The 21888-nt window shown below is 44.8% G+C and overlaps 1 protein-coding gene across 1 annotated transcript in view; it reads right to left on the reverse strand.

The window, feature by feature from the left end:
• Positions 1-1535: 1535 nt before the first annotated feature.
• Positions 1536-21888, reverse strand: part of LOC115584710 (collagen alpha-6(VI) chain-like) — a 100060-nt gene continuing 79707 nt past the window's right edge. Inside the window, exons 9-15 of the mRNA XM_030422317.1 lie at positions 10673-11230; positions 9690-10268; positions 8297-8647; positions 8059-8112; positions 2676-2780; positions 2523-2560; positions 1536-2428 (exon numbers count right to left, since the gene is read on the reverse strand). Coding sequence (XP_030278177.1) covers positions 2315-2428; positions 2523-2560; positions 2676-2780; positions 8059-8112; positions 8297-8647; positions 9690-10268; positions 10673-11230 — 1799 coding nt within the window. The 3' untranslated portion in view covers positions 1536-2314. The remainder of the gene's footprint in view (positions 2429-2522; positions 2561-2675; positions 2781-8058; positions 8113-8296; positions 8648-9689; positions 10269-10672; positions 11231-21888) is intronic.

A 21888-nucleotide genomic window follows, 5' to 3' on the forward strand; every position in this document is an offset into this window, starting at 1 on the left:
TTCATATGACGTGTTATGTCAGTCCTAAAGTCATAAACAAAAGGTGAGAAAACAATTTAAATCAGACTTCGATCAAATCAGAAAATGAATCAGAAAAACAAATTAATTTGCCCCTCAGGGCTTCTGAAGAATTACAAAAAAAATAAAAAAAATCACTCAGTTTCTCACGTGAAGAAAAAAATCACCTGCCAAAATTAATTTTGTTTTCAGTCTGGACACAGGAATTTTTTATTTTTTTTTTCATGACTAAACTAAGTCCATCTTTTATTCCAGGTACAAAAAAAAATAACAGGAGAAATAAAGATTTAAATAAAAGGAGACTCACATGAAAAAAAGTATTCTGCTGAAGAGATTTTTTTTGTTTTCACTGAGTTTCACACGGAAAAATCATTTTTAAATTTTTTTTTTAGATGTTTTCACAGATTATTCTGGAAAAAATTTGTCCATCAGTTCTGAAGTCATAAACTAAGACTCAGAAAACTAATCTCCAGAAAAAAAGGGCTTCTGTAGAATTTTAAAATGAGAGAATTTTTTAAAAAGAAAATTACAAAAAACATTTTTTTGAAAAAAATTAGAAAAAGTTTTGACTTATTTTTTTGTTTTGTTTTCCATGTGTGAGACAGAGTGACAGAACAATGTCCAGAAAAATGTCCTGTTCTGGTGGGAATGCTAGGATAATCTTTTGGGTTCCTCCTGTGAAAAACAAAATTCATGTGTAAAACCAAGTAAATCCTTTTCTTTTTTATGAGTAAAATAAGGGAATTTTTTATTGACAGTACGGATAAAAATTTAGAATTTTTATAAATGTCTTTTTCCGGAAAAAAACAAAACAAAATTCTGCTGAAAGAGAATTTTTTATCACTCGGTTTCATGTGAATACAAATGTTTTTAAAAATGGGGAAAAAAAGATTCTCCTGGTCTCAGCTTGGAGTCAACGGTTGCATAATTAAGTACAAACAGCTGTAAACGACTCTGAAAGAGCTGCATGATTTAATATGTTATCCCCATTCAAGTTACCCGGCTCGGTCGGCGATCCAGGTGTTTTAATAGCGGCAAAGTCGAGCCTTTTTAGCTTCAAAACACCACTGAGCAGCTTTCACAGGGATGGACGGGACTGTGTCCAGTAATAAAATGTCCACATCCCAAAATCCTTATTTATTCATGCGCCATCACCGGATGTGGCGTCGTCACTTCGCCCAGTTTCCATTGTGATTTTTACAGAACGCTGCAGCAGCTTCCAGAAACTGCGATGCACATGAGAAAACGTATTCTAATGTACATTACAATATTTATAAAGTACACCGGTATTAGATTTAGGACAAAAAAAGCAAGTGATGGCATCAACACACTTCACCTGACAGTCGGGCTCAGGGAGGTGAAGGCCTGGGAACAAATGGCTGGTGGTCCCACTGAACAGCAGATTATCGTGGGAGAGAAACTTTGGCTCGTAACAGATAAAAATGGATGTAAAAGTTCTGTTGTGGTTAGTTTTTGTGTTTCAGTGGATAAAAACAGACTGATGTTTTTATGTTTCCTTCTGTTGGAATTTATTCATTCTGTATTTTCACAAGAGAATTAACTTTTCAACATCAACATATTTTTGTCTCCGCTATACAATTCACAGGGTAAGTAGGCCAGATATTTAAAAATACTTTTTACACCTATATGTTTCCTTTGTCTCCCCTGCTGGAAAAAGAGGACACACTGTAAAATCATTTGATGAAAACAAGATAAAACTGGCCTGTTTGTCACATAATCATCAATTCTGCATAGTGCTTTGTCTGCAAATCTATGATTTAATATTGATTGTTGAGAATGAGAATGAACTCAGGAAGACAATATCACAGAATAAACATTCAAGCGTCAAGCCAAACACAAGGAAGCCTCGTCTACAGTGAAGTAAAAACAAGAATTCAGAACAGAAAATGTAAAAACACACAAAAAAACCTGAGTACTTAACAGGAATAAAAGTATTTATACCAGCAAGATCACAAAAAAGAAACAAAACATGGAGATAAAAATATGGAATAAAATCAATCAAGAAGAAGGCAACATTACATCAAAGGAATTTAAAACACAGAAATAGATTAAAGCTCAGTAAAGGGATTAAAAAGACTGACTGAAGACAAATCAGTTTAAAAAAACAGTGACTTCTGATAAAAGCAAGTCGATAAAATACGTGCATCACCTTTTCCTTCCTCTTTCACACTAAACATTCAGAACTTCCTCCTCAAAACAACAGAAGCTTACAGGTTCAAACATTATCAAATCCAACCTGACGGGCTCGTGGCGCCGAGTCCACCTACCACAGTTTTTACACACTGTCTTCAGCGAATTGGCTGCAGGGCAAATTGTGAACTGCAGACATTTCTACAGGAGGAGATCTGCTCTGTCTGTCCTCTCTGAGCTCCTCGTGCACTGGGTTGGCCTGCAGGAGGAGAAGAGGGGTTTAGTTTGTATTAATATCAGCTGGTTTCACAAACACTAATGATGCTCAATGTCCCAAATTTACTCTGTCTCACCTCAGTGACATTAAGATACTCAGCTTCCACAGGAGGATCTGAAAAACATCCAGTTGAGAGGATGAGATCCACTGTTAAAAACACATGCAGCTCATTTCATTCAGGGAAAATAATTTGTTTTGTGAGAAATGTTTTGTGTTTCTGTCGCCTCACCTTCAGCTTTACTGGCCCTCCTCCTGAAGAATATCAGCACAGCTGCTGATGATACGATGAAGATGACGACCAGAGTCAGACGAACATACAGCTGCACAGCTTTGGCTGTTTGAGCAGAAGAAAAAGGTTTGTTTTACACTTCCTGGTTCAAAATAAAACGAAAGTTACGTATGTAACTACGGTTCTATGAATCCTGGATGACCGCCAGAGCCGGTGCTTCAGCACTGAATGCCTCCATCTCGCGCATGCGCAGGTCGAGCATTTATACCAACAAAGTCACCTGTGACCCCTGATGATAGCTAGCCTATATCTTCCGGTGACATCAGAGGATCTATTCCTGCAGAATCACAGACCATAACAGAGGAACAGCCTTTCTGACCGTCTCATGCTTGCGGTCAAAGTTATATAGACTCTTAGAGCCCGCACAGGGCACAGCAGTCCTAACCGTTCCTCCCCTGCGGGGGGGGGCAACTGTGCCAGGTGGATAGGTCAGTTAAGGTTCAACGATGACAGAACCTTAGGAAGAAAAGCTGTATTCGGCCACAGAGTGACCCCTGAGCCATCTGAGTTCCACCTCAGACATGAGTCACTCACAGAGATAGCATGTAGCTCCCTAACACACTGTGCTGAAGTGATGGCAAGCAGAAAGGCAATCTTAGCAGACACCCACTTCAACTCTGCCTGCGCCAAGGGCTCAAAAGGAGGCAGACACATCCAGCACCAGGGGCAGAACCTGTGCTGGAATTCTTTGTGCCTTTGGGGGTTGTAACCTCAAGGCTCCCTTTAGGAAAAGGGACTGGAGCATGTTGAGAGGAAATGGCCGCCACATACACCCTCAGAGTAGCAGGGGACCGTCCGTCATTCAGGAGTGACTGTAGGAACTCCAGAATTGTACAGTGCGCGAGGTCCTCACCCCTGTCCGAACACCAGACAGAAAACAGTTACCACCTGTTTCATACTGCATCCGACCGTACTAGCACATGCCTCCCTCTCAGGAATGGAAGAAAAAGCTGCAGTGCCATGTGCTCCAGCACATTGATAGGGTCCGAGCGATCCTGTGTAGGCCACAGGCCTCGAGCTGTCCGGTTCTGCCACACAGCACCCCACCCTGAGAGGGATGCGCCTGTTGTGACAGTCTCCCAATGGGATGCAATGGAGCCCATGGGCATGCCCTGAAGGAGAAATGATCTCTCCCTCCACGGGGCAAGTGCAAGGAGGCAACACCGTGACACCTTGAGTTTCCTGTGCCAGTGCCGCTTGGCATCCAAGTGGAAGCTGTTCAGCCACCTCTGCAGGGGACATAGTGACAGCAACCCTAAGGGAACCACAGTGGCTGCAGCCGTCAGCTTGCCTAAGAGGCGCATATACTGGACATAGCGCAGGCAGCGGCCCTCCTGAAAGAGGAGAAGGAGGCAGAGAATATGGTCCACTCACCGAGGTGATGGACAGGCCTTCATGGCAACGGCATCCAGAGTCACCCCCAGAAAGAGTGTACTCTGTGAAGGAACCAAGCAGCTCTTTGGGAAATTCACTCTGAGACTGAGCTGGGCCACATGTGAGAGGAGAATCACTGTGTCCTGAGTCACCTGAGACCGGGATGGCGCACAGACCAGCAAGTCGTTCAGATACGGCAGGATCTTAATGCCCCGCGACTGCAGGGGTGAGAGGGCTGCCGCCACACACCTGGTGAACACCCGTGGAGAAAGGGAGAGGCCGAACGGGAGCACCCTGAACTGAAAATGGCGGCCCTGAAAGGCAAACCGCAGAAATTGTCTGTGGTGTGGTGCTATAGGGACATGAAAGTACGCGTCCTTCAGGTCTATTGAGGTAAACCATTCCCCTCTGGCAACAGTACGCAGGACCTCTGCAGTACTGAGCATGTGGAACTTCAAGACTTTCAGGAACCTGTTGAGTCCCCTCAAGTCGAGGATAGGGCGGAGTCCGCCGTCTTTCCTGTCGACAAGAAAGTAAGTCGAATAGAACCCCCGGGTGACAGGGGTCTACTGACTTGATGGCACCCTTGTCCAGGAGGGCGGACAACTCCTGGTTGAGGGCATGGGCTTTTGCCGGGTTGCATATGATGGTCATCCTGACCCGGCCGAAGGCAGGCGGCTGGCGTCAGAACTGAAGTGTGTACCCGGGGGTTAAGGTGGAAATCACCAAAGGGTCCGTGGTGGAAGCAGCCCAGTAGCTGAGCTGCTGCTGGGAAAAACAGCCGACGACCGGCCCCAGACTCTCAGTGCCTGGTCCCCCAGCCTCTAGAGGCCCTGGGGGGATGACGGGCAGCGTCAAAGGGCTGAGGTTGTCTAGAGGGCAGTCGTTCGGGGGCTCGAAAGCCCTGAGGACCTCGTTGAGCCGGCTGTTGAACCGGTCGCTGAGACCTAAGGTAGCCACTGGAGGGAGTCGGTGGCTGAGAGCAGCGCCTGGGGGGAGCTGAAGAACCCCCAGGTCTGCTGGGAGGAGCCATGCTCCTGTGAAGCCCAGAGAACTGCTGCCGAGTCTGCCTGGCCTGGACTGCGCGCTCAAGCACCTCCACAGCAGCTGACCCAACAATCTCACCGGGTTCCACTGGGACGCTGCAGAGGGTTCTGCGGCACGCCTCGGTGAGAGGCGACTGGTGCCTGGACAGGTGTGGACATCAGGCGCCCCAGTTCTCTGGACATCAAAGCAAATGCCTGCAGAGATGCGTCACCAAAGCTGTGGACGGAAGCGTCCAGCATAGCCTCCTACAGGGATGCTCAGAGAGCAAGCATCAGATGCGACAAGGAATTGCCAAGGCGTCCCATGCGTGCTGCTGCGTCATAGGCCTTAGAGAGCAGGTCATCTGTAGCCCGACACTGGGGGTGCAGACACCTGGCATTCGGCCTCAGAGCCTCATCAGGCAAAACAATGAGAGCCGCTATAGCCGGCTCAACCGCTGGCATGTGGGCCAAGCCAAACTTGGCTGTATCCTGCATGGCTGCCAGGGTCCGCTCATCTGATGTTGCATGAGAGAGGGCTCTAGTATCTCTCCAGCATGTGTGCAACTCCATCAGGTATTCATCTGACGGAGGCACAGTAAAGGTGGCAGGGGCTCGACCACGCCTGAAAAAAGCACTGGCGGGGGCAGCTGAGCCTGCAGAACATCCAAGTTGGCGGGCCAGGGCCACACGAATGACGGCACCCATGGGGTTATCCTCAGACCCAGCACCGCAACTGCAGGCTGAGGAGCGGGAGCTCGCCCCGGGGTGTGGGAGGCAGCATCCTGGGGGACCACATCCGCCCCATAATCAGCGAACTCAGTGGCTGAAGCAGCCACGGAGAGCACATCATCCTCTGGTTCGAACATGGCGGCAGGGGGAGCAGGAGCACCCACATCCACCGCACCAGTCCCAGACTGGATGGCTAGAAAGAGGGATTTCATTTGATTTAGCTCCTCAGTCAACTGGTCCAGCTCCGGAACATGGCCCAGCAGGTGTTCAGCCTCAGCCAGTTTGGCAACCCGCACTGCCCGGGGCATGAAGCTACAGTTTATGCATGGGTCCTCCGTAAGCCCCTACCCAAGGTGATCAAGGCCAAGGCACGGAGGACACATATCATGACCATCTTCAGACTGCAGAGAGGCCAGGCAGGCCGAGCAAGGGTGGTCACCAAGCATGGTGACAACCGGTTCAAATACAAGCAAACTGAGAAAGACGACAGATGCTGGGAGAGGGAGCGAAAGCACTTCCTTCATCAGCAGGTGTCGCACAACAAACACAGATAGCCTTTGTGGCTAACATGTCTGCTAACTACAAGGGCAACAGCACCCGCCTATGCTGGGAGCGGGAGCGAGAGCACTGCCTTCACCAGCAAGGGTCAGCTTGCTGCAAAAAAACAAAGCAAACGGGCACAACCGCAGGTGCCACAAAACACAAACTAGCAAGGCCGGGCGAAATGTCAGTAAAAGTGCCAAAAGGAAAGCAAAAATAGTGGCATCAGGTGCCAAAAGAACAGGCTTTTTATTTTTTTTAAAAACAAAACAATAAAAATACACACATACTCTGAGGACAAAGTCAGGCAAACAAAATGGCAGGAACATAGCCTCACACAAGGCTACTTCCACTCAGAGCTCCAGGGAGCTGAATGAAGCTCCCTTAAATATGGCAGCCTGCTAAGCCCAATTGGGGCAAACCAATAATGAGGGGGAACACCAAAACCATAATGGTCCACCCCTGACAATATACACATAAATATGCCTCAGAATAAACAATACAAAATCTCCTTGTGACACAGACAATATTTCACCTGACAAACCAAAATCTCTGCATAAGGATCACCCAAACCAATATACAACTACAAAACAAAGACCCTTGAGCGACATGGGCCATGCCCCCCTCGCCCCTCGCTCAATAAAGACCGCCCCTGCAGCGGCGCGCGCTTCCGCAGAGGAGCAGTGGAGCCGGACCGAGAGTGGAGGTGAATATAGGTGAGTGTACGTGAATGTCTGCAGGACCTGCTCACCTTCTCACACAGCTGCTACAGAAAATAGTAATATACGCCTAAGATGGGAGAGGGAGCGCACATACTGCCTTCACCAACGCGGGAAAACTACAACAAAGGCGGGTACAAGTTGTACAAATTACTCACAGATTTAACAGTAGTACAGATGTCGGGAGAGGGAGCGAGTACACTGGCTTCACCAACATATAAAACTACAACGGAAGATGGCTACAACCAACTGTGTACCGATTACGCAGACAATAGGTTAAGCGGACAACACTAGCTGCTAATGCCCGCAAATAACGGCACAAATGTTGGGAGAGGGAGCGAGTACACGGGCTTCACCAACATATAAAACTACAACGGAGAGCGGCAATTACACAGACGCTAGGTCAAGTAGGCAATGCTAACCGCTAGTGCCCGTAAGTAATAGCACAAATATCGGGAGAGGTAGCGAGTGCAACGCCTTCACCAACCTTATTTAACAAAAGAAAGAGATACTCAAAGGAAACGTAACAATACGCCTGGTATACTCAGCCAGTTGTAGAGACGAACCAATGGTAATCCAAAGGGGTGTCCGCGGCAAACCGCAACAAACCTCCTGTCTCAGCTCGTCGCAGCCCTTGGAGGGCGAGCAGCTTGCAGCTCCGACAGGTTGTCGCAAGGCTACCAGCGATGAAGCAGCAGAGAAGTACGCTCACTGACGTACGTCTACCTGCGAAAGCGAGAAGATGAAAAGGAACAGAACCTATGATGTCACCGGAATGTCAGCCGGTATCATCAGGGGTCACAGGTGACTTTGTTGGTATAAACACCCGACCTGCGCATGTGCGAGATGGAGAAGCACCGCCTATGGCAGTCATTAAGGATGAAATAGAAAGGTATGTTCCTCTTTCTTTCAGACTTCTCATGTGACATTTACCTGCAGTCGTCAGTGTGGAGGCTGATGCTGGAAAAGGCTGGCAAGTTGTTGGAGCTGTGACACAATGAAATGATTAGATACTGATTGTCCAGATAAAAGGGAATCCTGTCGTTGAGATTACTTTTCTATTAAGATCGATTGTTTGTGTGATGATGACAATGGGGAAAATATGCCCTTCTGAAAACAAATTTGAAAATGTAATAAAAAGTCCGTTCCAAGGGTCTCAGGACAAACTCACCATCTTCAACTCTGATCTCAATGTCCTTGTGCGCACTTGAAGACACATTTCTGTCCAGTCTACATCTGTAGCGCCCCGAGTCAGACTTGGTCAGGTTTGTGATGCTCACATACAGAAATGAAGATGATTCATACACTTCTCCTTCGTATCTAATGCCATATCTGCCTCTCTGAGCTCTGTCGCCAGTTGTCTCAACAAGAATGTCTTTTTCTTCACATTCTTCCTTACAGAAGATCTTCCTGCTTCCAGAGAAAGACAAGAAGGAACACGCATATGTGATTTTTCCTCCCACCTTTTCAGTGAAAATGGGAGTTTGTGCATTGATTAGTCCAGTGTTTCCATCCCACAGAGCTGTTGGAAAGATGGAAACATTAGTTACTAACTTCCTGTAAGATACTGCAGTCTGATTAAACAGGGTATTTGCAGGTTTGCACAAGTCAAATGTAAGACTTTTTAAGACCACTTTGAACAAAATTCAAGACCTACACGAAGTACGAAAAAGTAAGGAAAAATAAAGTCGCCGAATTACTTTCAAAAATAACTAAATTTATTGCCATTTACAGAGCAACACGCTATTTTTAAAACAAGGGTTAGGAAGGTTCGACACAACATGAAACTTTGCTTACCTTAGCAGTAGCTTGTTCCTCTAGCTGAGGCAGCCCAGACACGTCGATCCCCGAGTACGTCTGGGCTGCCATGATGACGGCTAGAGGAACAAGCTACTACTAACGTGAGTTGTTCCAAAACTCTCTTTTCAGTAAACTCTGTGTACACAAACAATGTTCTCAACGCTCCTGTTCATGTGTAGAGACCCTACAGGGTCTCTACACGTAGTATCACCAGGTGATACTACGAGCAAAGTTTCATGTTGTGTCGCGCCTTCTTAGTGTTTTACAGTATAAATAGCGATATTGATGCTATCTTAAAAGTGCCCGTAGCCCTCCCATTGAAAATGAGTTTGAGCTGAAAACGAAAATACAGTAAATCTTAAAATTGCCGCTTTCATCGCAGTTATGCTTTTACACAAAGGTTTGATACATCCACAAAACAGTTTCACTTTAAGTAGCTTTAGTTTAGTTTTTATCTGGGAATTTCATTCAGTTAACCGTAATATATATGTATCAGATAGATATTTATTATGTACACACACACACACACACACCAGGGTTATTATACGTGTGCGCGCGCACTGACACACGCACACACTTTTTAAAAAAATGGTACAAACTCACACACACCTTTCTCAGTGGCGCAACAATTTAGAGAGGGAGCTTGCCATCCCCCTCATGGTGTTCAAAATCGAAAGCCTTCGCTTTCAACGTCGGAGTTAAGCCAAAGATGGTTTGAATGTTGCTCGACTGCGAGACAGCAGAGGCTGCGCAGAGTCTCTTACCTGGCTTTGTGGAATTGCAGAGGACATGAGTTACATTCTTGTACAGATTTTCCAGGGCCTCGAAATTGTCCACATAGAACACTTTGGATTTGTCGCCACCAGCCATGACCTCCAGCTGTGCCTTGTTGGCTCCTTCCACTCCGATACTGAAGACGGTGATCCCGTTGTCCCGCAGTGCCACTGATGGCTCAACCAGACTGCTGCGGTCGGTCACATCACCATCTGTGATCACCATAAGAATCTGTGGCACCCGGAGAGCCGCCCGACCTCCATTATCTTGATTAAAGTAGTCTAAAGTGCAGGCCAGAGCCCGGCCAGTGTACGTGTCTCCGAACGGCGACTTCAGTGCGTCTATTGCTTTGAGAACTTGTCGTTTGGAGTCATACTGTTTCAGAGTGAAAATAGATTGGGGGTTGGTGGAGTAGAGGAAGACCCCAAAGCGGGTCAGTTCCTTGCCAACTGTGGTTTCGCTCACCACAGACTTCATAAACTTCTGCATGCTTCTGAACTTTTGCAGCGTGATACTTGTGGAGCCGTCCACCAGGAAGATGATGTCAGCTTTTCCTGTCTTCTTACAGTCTGGTTAGAAATAAAAATGAGGGGAAGAAAAGGGGTTACAGTGGAGAGTGCGGGAAAGTTCAAGAACCAATCACATTATCATGAAACACTCACAAATGAGAGCTCCTCAACATTTAAGCATTTTAATAACAACATCATAATGCCGCCTTGAAGAAAGCCTTTACTCATGCCTCATCAGGTCTGTCGGCCAGACGACAAGCAAACTGCTTGTTCCCTGAGTGGAGTTTGGATCGATCGGGGCTATGCTGTAATCTGGATGTGCGAGTAATTCGCCTTGTGTTTGGTCTGAATGCTCCATATCTTGATACAGAGTTTGGCTTGATTAGGTTAAAGTGGACTGTTGGGCCTTGTTGGAGGTATGCGCTCTACTCAGTGCCATTCTACTAGGTGCATTCGGCACTTACCTCTCTCTGGATCACAGAGCTCCAAGGCCAAATGACTCTCTAAGTCCTTCAGAGCATCAAAGTCCCTCTCAGCATACATCCGTTCTGGTGAGCCACTGATCTCCAGCAGCTGGGTGGTGTTGGCCTCCCTGACTCCTATGGCAAAGACCACCACTCCCTTTGCCCTGAGAGCTGCAGCAGGAACCTTGACCTCGTCTTGGGATTCACCGTCTGTTATCACAACCAGCCTCTGCCTCATGTCAGGACGTCCTCCTCGGTCTGGATCAAAATACTGCGACAGCGCTGTGATGGCTGCGCCTATGTCACTGCCTCCACCAATCTGTCTCATGTTGTTGATGGCACTCAGTATTTCATCTTTGCTGTTGTAGCGGTCTAATGGGAACTCAAGTTTTCGGAAGGAGCTGAACTGCATGACACCGACCTGCACCTCATCCCGCCCAATCATAGACCTGCTGATCACAGATTTCATGAAGTCCTTCATCGTCTTATACTCTTCAGGGTCGATACTCCCAGAGCTGTCAACCAAGAAGAGTAGGTCGCCTGGTATATCTTTGCAAACTGTGGACACAACAACACAAACATGTCAGTGTGGTTTCTGTTTTTCCTGCTTTCTTACCTTGTTCCAGTTTTCTTGCCATTTTCTAATTTATTTTACCCATAACAGCAAAATCCATCCAACTGTAAGTAAAAGAACACACACAAACGACAATATGGAGACTCGCATTGAACAATTCATTATTAATTGATGTAACACACACTAAATGTGAAGGTAGCTGATTGATGGCAGATGGAATGTGCCAAATCGCCGATCATCAACAGTTGGCTCTGTTTTGGGCTGGAGGTTGATGTCTGTGGTTAAGGTTGTTGCTGCTACATTTGGCACTATCAGACATATTCTGGCTATATTAGCTAAATTGGTGTCAATAAATGCTGCATTATCATAACAATTATAGACTACTGCCGGCTGGTGGGGTATGGAGAGTTACTTCCTCTTACTCAGGCACAGTAGATATGAGCTGGTTGGCCGCCAACTGCAGCAGGGTTCTCCCCAGACGGTGGAACAATGGCGCTGCGCCGCTATACGGCTAGGTCAGCACCGCTATACTCAACAATGTTAACTGCTTTATAGCGGGTGTTTGTGGGCTGCCGCGGTTGACAGTGACTAGCGTCCGTCCGTCCCCCAGTTGACGGCGACGAGCCCCCGGCTGACGGCGATGATCGATCGAGCGTCCGTCCCCCCCCCCCCACCCGGATTGACAGTGACGACGGTCTGCACCCCCCCCCCCCCCCCCCGACTGACGGTGCGCCGCTATACTAACAATTTCTGGGGAGAACCCTGCGCAGTCTTTGTGGTGTGTTCACATGCCCCTAGCTCTTTGATGTGGGTTTGGTGTGTCTGCGCCCTAATGTAGAAAACCAATGGGAGGGGAACCTACAAGTTGAGCTGCACACTTCAGCATTATTTTTTTTGACAAATAACTTTTAGCGCAAAGTTTAAAATCTTAAGTTGGTTATGAAATGGAGCACTGACGAATCACTATAGAGAATCTGGGAGCCACACATCATGCTCTAAGATTGGCTTAAAATAGGAGTTAGGACAGTATGTTAATGCATGAGTGACAAACTATGCCCAAAAATACTTTTTCCCATAAACTAACATTGTGAAGGAAGCATCTGTAAAACAAAGGATAAATTATTATTCTCTGTTTCTCTGTTTATTCACCAATACCACTTCAAACATAATATAATATAATACAGTTGGTATACAAAGTTAATAGGGTAGAGTGAATGGGTCCCCCAAAGGAAGCTAGAAAAGCTTATAGGTGGGGGCCCATAGTTCATGAGAAGGTAGTGGTACAGTCAAAAATATACACAGTTACCACCTGTAAGCAAAAATAATAAGTGAATGCACGCAAAAGCGCACCAGAACATACATAATTAATACATGACATACACATACAATCATACGCATACATCCCAGTTGTCCATGAGGAAACAGTTCTATATTAGATACAGCTTGATAGGAAGTGATTTTTTAGTTGTCTTTTGAAGTTGGAGATAAAGGGCAACACCTTAAGGCCATCATCAATCCTGTTCCATATCTGCGGCCCCCTACAGACAATACTCATGCTGGTGCGTACATGTCGACGACATTTTCCTGATATACGTGATTTAATTCTCATTTGGTATGTGTGCTGGGGGCTGGAGATGGGAACAAAGCTACACAGTCTAGAATTCAGCTTGTGGACAACTTGAAACATGAGGCAGGCATTATGATATTCGTTTAGCTCAGCCAGTCTTAGTAACTCAAAGCGATGGAACAGAGGGTGGGTGGGGGTATTTATCTCTGACCAGGACAAAGCCCGTATGACTTTCTTTTGCAGGGATATAAGTTTTTTTAGATGGCTGGGGAAGGTGTTGCACCATATCACATAACAGTAGTTAAGGTGTGGTTCAAAGAGAGTTTTGTACAGCGTGAGAAGGGCAGACAGAGGAAGGATATGTCTGATTTTGTAGAATAAGCCAACATATTTGGACAGTTTATGTATAAGGTGGTCGATATGACCTTTAAAGTTAAGAGAGTCGTCAATGAGGACCCCCAGAAATTTAGTGGAATGCACTCTTTTTATCTCCTGCCCATTAATTTTGATCTGGCAGTGATCAGCATATTTAATTGTTTTGCTTGATTTAAAAGAGATGAAATTTGTTTTGCTGACATTTAGTGACAGTTTGTTACATTTAAACCAAGAGTCCACTTTGGATAATTCAGAATTTACTATATCTTGTAGAGTAAGTGGGTTCTTGTGAGATGTAAACAGATTCGTGTCGTCAGCAAAAATAATGTAATGAAATATTTTAGAGGAATTTATAAGATCATTTATATATAGGATAAATAAAAGTGGCCCTAAAATGGAGCCCTGGGGGACCCCAAGGATTATCGGCTGATAGTTAGAGTTATAATTATTGGCATGGACATACTGTTCCCTCTCATGGAGATAACTTCTGAACCATTTAAGTGCTATACCTCTGATACCATAGTGATGCAATTTGTACAATAGAATATCTGAGTCAATGGTATCGAAGGCTTTTGATAGGTCCAGGAAAATGCCAACACCATATTTTCCCTCTTCAGTGCAGTCATGGATTTGTTCTATTAGGTCAAGTATTGCCATACAGGTTGTGCTCTTTTTTCTAAAACCATATTGAGATGGAACAAGAATATCTAGTTTATCAAGGTAGTCACTTAGTCTCTTGTATACAACTTTCTCCATTACTTTAGAGAAAGTGGGTAGAATTGATATTGGCCGGTAATTGCTCATGTCATTACTGTCGCCGGATTTAAAAATAGGAATTATCTTAGCGATTTTTGTCTTGATGCAGTAAGCGAGTGGCTCTATAATGACATTTGCAATAGCTTTCATGATCTTGCTACATATTCCATCTACACCAGCGGTATATGAGCTTTTCAGGTCCAAAATGATCTTAAGGAGTTCAGAACTATCTGTTGGTTTCATGAAAAATGAATGAATGTAGTTACCAGAAAGAAAATGCTTAAAGGTGACACCCTGGGGTTGACTGATCTTTTTAGACGGATTTATACCTATTGAGGCGAAATGATTATTAAAACTCTGTGCAAGATCAGCTTTGGCATCACCAAGGTCCGGTAGAGCTATAGTTTTATGTCTCCTGTTGAGAACTTCATTTAGCACATTCCAAGACCTCCTGCAGTCCCCCTGTGAAGCCTGTAAGAGTTTTGTGTAATGACTTCTTTTGCTCTTTCTTATAATCTGTGTTAGTTTATTTTTGTAGGAAATATATTTCTCTTTTTTTAGGCTAGAAGGATTTTTCATGTAGGTTTTGTAAAGCTTATTTTTGTATTTAATAGACTTTAAAATTCCCTTTGTTATCCAAGGGTTCTGGAGCGTAGTGCTGCATCTGACAGTCTTCTCAGGGATTGTGTCCTTGATGGAGTCTTGAATGATCTTTATCAGACTGTCATATGCAGCATCAGGAGTCCCACTGTTATAAACAGAGTCCCACGACTTGGCCTGTAAATTAACAATTAGGTGCTGTAAGGTTCTCTCATTGAGGACTTTAGATTTAATACTAGAGAGTGGAGGGGAGAACGATTTGCCAGAATAAAAAATATTGCAATAGGAAAATGGTCTGTAATGTCACACTGCACGACTCCCGTCTACAGCTTGGTGTTTTGTATATTACTAATGATATTGTCGATGATAGTTTTGGATGTCTGTGTAACTCTAGTAAATCTATTAATGGTAGGGAAGAAGGAGGAGGAGTGTAGTGTGTTCATAAAGTCCTGTTTAGCCCCATCTTCCCTGGAAATGTCAATATTATAGTCACCAAGAAGTATACAGTCTTTTTTTAGCTTATTCAGCTTATGTAATAAATCCTCCAGTTTATAGCAAAATGTGTCAAGAGCAGAGTCTGGTGGGCGATAGAGTACACCGACAATAAGTGTTTTTCCATTAGGGGTGTCAACGTCTACACGTGTAAACGGGTACACGGATAACAAATCATAACCGTTTAGAAAAATCAATAACCGTTTACACGTCTTTTTTTTCCCTCCTCCTCCTCCTCGTTCATTTCTCATCAATATATATATACTATTCAGGGTTTCCTCTACATGTAATTTACTGTGGCGCACCGCCACGGCAAAATAAAAGCCGCCACACCTTTTACCAAAATTCAGGCATAAATAAATCTAGTGGAAATATTTTACCGTCGTCTTCCACCACAGTCTTTGACGTTAACTAGCATGTTGGATATTTAGCTTGATAATTGGCTAGAGGATTAAAATGGTCACTTAGAGCGGAGTCCTGCACAGGTCACCGCATCCGACCCGTTTTCCGACAGTAGCACAGATTACATTCCGTACCAGAGCCGACCCGCTATAAATTGATACCGACGGCCGAAGGAAAATTGGACGGACGCAATTTTTTAAAAGTGAAAGTAAGATAATGTTACCTGAAAGCGTCAGATAATAACATTAACTAACTATACAATTAAATGTTCCCACTAGCGCGGTTATCCGCAGGTTAGATGAATGGGGCACAATGTTACGTTGATATAAAAAAAAAATTAAAAAAAACCCACAGCCAATGTCGCGTCACGTCACTTCAAGTTGACTGGGGGACATGATGGCGGCGATCAACAAGCGGAGCACTGTGTGTTTTTTGAACAAACTGCCAGTGGAAATCAAGTTGTGTGTAGGCTATGTCAGGCAAAGTTGGCTTACAACAACAGCACGGGATCCATGCTAAACCACCTGCGATGGAAACACCCGAACAATTTGGAGGGAGAGACTGCTGCTGGCATCGGTGCTACCGCAACTGCGATAGAAAGAGATCATAAAGAAGCCCCATTTACACGTGTAGAAAAAATTGTAAACGTTGACACCCCTATTTTCCATTATTGTTGATCTCAATTAATAAAGACTCACAGTGGTCGTCCTCTAAATAAAAATCACAGACTTTTATTTGAAGACTGCTCTTTACGTAGAGGCAGACCCCTCCACCTGTTCTATTTGGTCTGTTCTTAATGTGTAGATTGTACCCATCAAGGTTAAATAAATCAGGACATGAAAAGTCATTGAGCCAGGTTTCACTACACCCAATAACATCAAAATGACATCTTGAGTTAGACAGTAAGGAGGCTAAATCAGAGTGGTGCTTGTTTAGACTTCTGATGTTTAGATGTAGCAATGAATAATTATATGTATCATTTAATGGTTTTAAGTTATCTGGATCAATAGCATTACAGGTAATATAGCCACCCATATCAATACAGTGCTGAGAATCTCCATCGAAGTTAAATTCATCAAAACCCATAATATAAACAGTACAGATTGATCATGGAGTTTTCTGGGATGACATTGAGACATAGACACGGGCACACTCGACACAGCCAAACACACACACACACACACACACAAAGTATTTTGGTCCCATTGTGTAAACAATTTTTAACACGCCACAGTCATCGCCGCCGGCTCGCAAAAACGAAAAGGAAAAATGTAGCTACTTAAAACTGAAAAGAAAAATGTCTCTCACCTCTCCGCCGATGAAAAGAATAAATGAAAAGAAGAGGAAAAAAAAAAAAAAATTAAAAAAAAATGAGAGAAATGTCCCACACCTCTCCGCCGGTGAGAAAGAAAGTGTCCCACACTTCTCCACCGGTGGCAGGGAGTCAATGAAGGCTTCAGCCTCCGCTACCGTGGGAAAGTGTTTCTTACCCCCCAACTCTAGCTTGATGTGAAGTCTGGCCGGGTACAGTAGGGCCGGCTTGAATCCTCGCTCGTACAGCTTTGACATGATCACCTTGAACTCATTTCGCTGCTCCACAACCTCTGGAGGATAATCCTCAAACACCAGGATGGAATGGCCCCGGAATTTCAGCCTACCCCTCATGGTCCGGGCATGGCGGATGATCTTGTCCTTTACCTGGAACCTGAGGAGACGAATGATGACCGGTCTTGGTCGCTGGTTGGGTGGGGGTTTAGGTGCCAGGGCTCTGTGAGCCCGTTCACACTCCACAGGCGAATCAATGAACCCTTCAAAAACCTCCTCGAGCATCTTGGTGAAGAAAGCTGTCGGTTGGGGCCCCTCCACGGTTTCAGGTACGCCGATTACCCTGATGTTGTTGCGCCGGCTCCGAGACTCGAGGTCGACAGCTTTAGCTGCTAGTTTAGCATAGTCTGACTGGAGCTTGGTGATAGCTTTCTTAGTCGCCTTCAGGCGTATGTTTCGCGCGTCACCATCACTCTCAAGAGTTTCGAGTTTCTCAGCGTGTTCTGTCACTGTAGTTATAACACGGTTCAGCTTGGTCTCGAGAGCTGAGAGACTTTGTTTGAAGTCCTCGGAGATGGCAGTTCGATGAGACTCAAGCAGGTGGGTGAGGGACGCCATGGTGATCGCCTCCGTGTTTGGGTCGGTCTGCACCGCTTTAGTTTTTGGCATGGTCGCAGCAGCTCAGTAGCAGGTCAGCAGGTTAGTGAATCTGCTACTTTGGTTAGGTTCGGTGAAGAGTTAGGTTACATATTGTTAGTTTAGAGTTGAGAAAACATTAGCAAGAGCGCGAGACGCGAGCAGCGTACTTCGCTTGTTACCACATCACTTCCGGTTCCGGATTGCGCAAGTGTCACAACCTCATGAAATGACTAATTTGACTGTCAGAATTTGATCTGTTCAGTCTGCTAAAAAATGTTCTCTATTCAAGGTAGCTGCCTTGGTCAGTGAAGTCTCTCGTGCAGACGCTTTATGGACGGCACAACACGGAAGATCCAAGTAGTTAGCACTTAGAGCAGAATGATGTCAGCAGTCAGAGCAGAGAGGAAAGTATAGCAGTACATGTTAATAGTAAAGAGTTCAGCTTTCACTTTGACCATTTATAAACTGCAGTATCTTGATACACGAGAAGAACTTCTGTTGGAGTGACAGCTATCACTATCCATGCTAATATTCATGCTATGCTAACACCATCTAGGCTTGTGATGTTGATCCTGTGAGAGCAGCAGTGTGGTTGAGATGGTAATAGCTTTGTAGGACTAATAACCGCGCCTCTAATCTCTGTTTCAGAGAGGACGTCGACCGTTAGATGGGACATGAACCTGACTGGAGGGTTTCGGACATGGACCATGAACCACAAATGAACACTGGCCATCCATGGATCACACTTTTTTCTTACCATGTGCTTCAATGGGTCTTGAATTTAAGAGTCTCTACCCGCTCTAATTGAAAAGGGAAACTGCGCTTTTTAGATAAAACTGACTAGACTTGTTGCAGGTCGTTCTCAAATGTCTCAATTTCACCTCTCGGCTATCAGCTGTGTCACTGGTGTGTGTTGTCCTTGACTGTCACATATAGAACATAAAAGATGTGGATTTAGTTTTCCTTACCGTCTTGAGAACAGATGTCTGTGATGATGTCATCCTTGATGGACCTCAGAGCGTCAAAATTATTGACCAAGAAAATCCTCTTGGGGTTTCCTGAAATCTCTTCCAGCTCGTCTGGATCTGCACTCTTCACACCGATGGCATAGACGATGATTCCTTGGGCCCTCAGTTTTTCTGCGGGAACCTTGACCTGGTCAGAGGACTTCCCGTCAGTGATGACCACCAGGTACTCTGGGACTTTGTGATCAGGAGTGACCACTGTTCTATCAAAGAGTGGGCCCATGTATTCCAGTGCCCTTCCTGTCTTTGTTCCTCCCCCTATTTGTTTTATACCCTCTATGGCCTTCTCCAGTGACTTGGTATCTGAATATCGTGCCAGATCAAACTCTAATTGTGGTGAATCTGCATATTTTACAACCCCAATGCGGACATGCTCCGGACTAATACGGAAGGTATGTATAAACTCAGTGATGAAATTCTTCATATCCTGGAAGTCAGTGGGGAATATACTTCCCGAGTTATCAATCAGGAAGAAGATGTCTGCTTCCTCGGTTTTTACGCAGCCTGAAAAAGGAAAAGCAAAATGTTCTTGTTTTCCTCCCTTTACATTAATTCATAATTCTACTCTTTAAACTTTGCTCTTATATCAACCTTATACATCAATGAATATACGATTTAAATCAAACAAGGCAAATCATTTATACAATTATTTCTGACCTTCTTTGATGCTAGATCTTCTACTGACTGAGATCGCCTGCTGAATGATGTTATGGCACAGACTCTTCTGCAGGCTCAGCTCCAACCCTTTCAGCTTCTCAAAGTTGTCCACATTAAACACGTGCTTATTGTGGGGATAGGACGCCATCTGGTCGAGCAGGGCCTTGTTGGCTTCTTTGACTCCTATAGCATAAATGGTAACGCCAGCCCGACGGAGATCAGCTGCTGCTGTGCTCACATCATCCTGGGATTTACCATCTGTGATCACCACCGCCACCTGCTGGACCCCCTGCTCTTTCCTGCTTCCTCTTGCCTTGATGAAAACATTGTCCCTGGCATAGTTAAGGGCAGCTCCAGTGTTCGTACCACCTCCACGATAAGGCAGGATTTTGATGAAATTCAGCAGTTCACTCTTGTCGTCGAAGCTGTCGAGGTAGACCTGTGGTGAGGCCCCGTTGCTGTACATCACGATGCCCACTCGGACTTTGGCCCAGCTGATCTCTAGGCCACTCACAATCGAGTGCAGGAAAGTGCGCACCATCTTGAAGTTGGCTGTTCCAATGCTTCCCGACTCATCAACGATGAAAACAATGTCGGCCACGTTGGCTGCTTTGCAATCTGTGAAAGGAGTGTATGATCATAAACTCATGTGAGCTACTTAACCATTCAGATACATATCAAGTTGACGGACGGACTGAGATGAGGACTACTCATTTTGAAGCACAATCTGTAAAATTCTGTTTTGTAAACATTTTCTTACCGACAGATGAGTGTAGGAGGGATGATTGATAAATTCTACGTCTAGTCCAAATATGACTTCTAAAAAGAAAGGATCTGTATTCTGTATTCTGTATATATATTCCACAACTGAAGTGTAGAAATTAAGAGGGGACTATGTTAAAAAATAAATGTGCTTGGTTTTCTGAAATTGACTCCTTGTACCTTCGGCCATGAACTCAACAATCCTCCCTCGTATTTGTATCTTATACAAACACAGCCCCATCATTCATTTAAATGAAGCCAGCTGGATGACTCAGGGGGCTATTGGAAATTAGTTGAGCTTGCGGAGACCAACTCTACCATGAAGAATGCCAGAAGATGCTGCACACTAGAAACACAAGACTGGTTCAAGGCGAAGTCTTGTCTGTAATCTCACAGGAGGTGAGTTGTTGCAGGAAGACGACAGTCGAAACGTGAGTAACAGTTAAAGGAGTTTGGAGTTTGTATAAAGGAACTTCTAGCAAGAATTAATTTCTGAAGTCATGTCTGAATATTGAACTGAATAGGAATTGTTTCCGTAACGTTGCCTTGAAACAATAAATTCTTGTTAAAGACACATTCAGTGGGCGTTGCTTTGACAGTCACGGTTGCCCCAAAGGATTACATTGCAGCCAGCTGATGTAATCTGCTAGAGAGATTCCACAACGTTTGGTAAGGATAGACCCAGGTTTAAAAATACTGAAATTCTCCCTTTAAGGGAGAAGCTCAGCCAGTGTATTTAATGTGAAGCATTGATGGAAGGCGAACAAACTACAGCTAATGCCAACATGGCGTTCAAAGTGCTTTAAAGGAGTCATCACCTGTTTTTTTTTACATATCCAGTCCCTCTTGGATCGCTTTGGATCAATTCTTAAAACTTATTAGAAATAAAAAAATTTAAAAAAATCAAACATAGAGCTTGTTCTGACACTTTTTCATACCGCGACTTTCTCACGCGAGATTATGCGCGAGGTTTTGACCGGTCCGGATGTGCATTGTATTAATATGTAATGAGGCGTGCGTTGATTGGCCGCAGGAAGGACAGAGCCGGAATGGGGGGCGAGCCTGCATGCACACAGACTCCAAAACGTAAACAGCCCGCTGTCATGGCGCACACACTAAAGACGGACCTTACGGAATTCAGGCATTTATGTACGAGCCGGAGTCGGAAACCGAACGGGAGAGTGAAGAGGCAGAGACGGTGGAAGATACACGTTTACAGCAGGATGTCTCTGAATGGTAAATTATTTTTTTTTCCTTCTTACTTTTCATCCTCGTGTTTTACATGTAAGACCTGAGTTTTAATGCTGGCGGTGACGATGTATGGCGTGAAAATGACAGAGAAATAAGCAGATTCGGCGTGCTCACTCTGGCTGAGGACGGCTGTGAGCCGATGCATATGCAAGTAGCCTCCTGTGGTAACGTCACCACAGGAGCAGAGTCAAAATCTCGTGCTTTAGGAACGCGCACTACTGTGCGCTATTCCTGTTCGGAAAAAGAGTTCAAACTCCAGCTTTTCAGGCAAGTTTCAACAGAGGTCCAACACCAACATACATGATTTAACGAGAGAAATTGCGATTTCCGGGTGATGACTCCTTTAATCATCTGTCCGCAAGAAGCAACTCACTTCTAACTCACTTATCAATATCTGAGATTTTACTTGATAGTAAAATGTTGAGGTGACTGTGAATAAACAGTTACTGAATACACTTTAAAGATGCACTCGAGTGATAAATACAAATAAATATTCTTTTTTAAAGTCTTACCTCCAGTAAGTGTTGCCTCCACTTTCTCTGCTTCAAAAATAGCCCTCAGTGTGGGAACA

Source organism: Sparus aurata, chromosome 7 (genome assembly GCF_900880675.1).
Source record: "Sparus aurata chromosome 7, fSpaAur1.1, whole genome shotgun sequence".
NCBI lineage: Eukaryota > Metazoa > Chordata > Actinopteri > Spariformes > Sparidae > Sparus > Sparus aurata.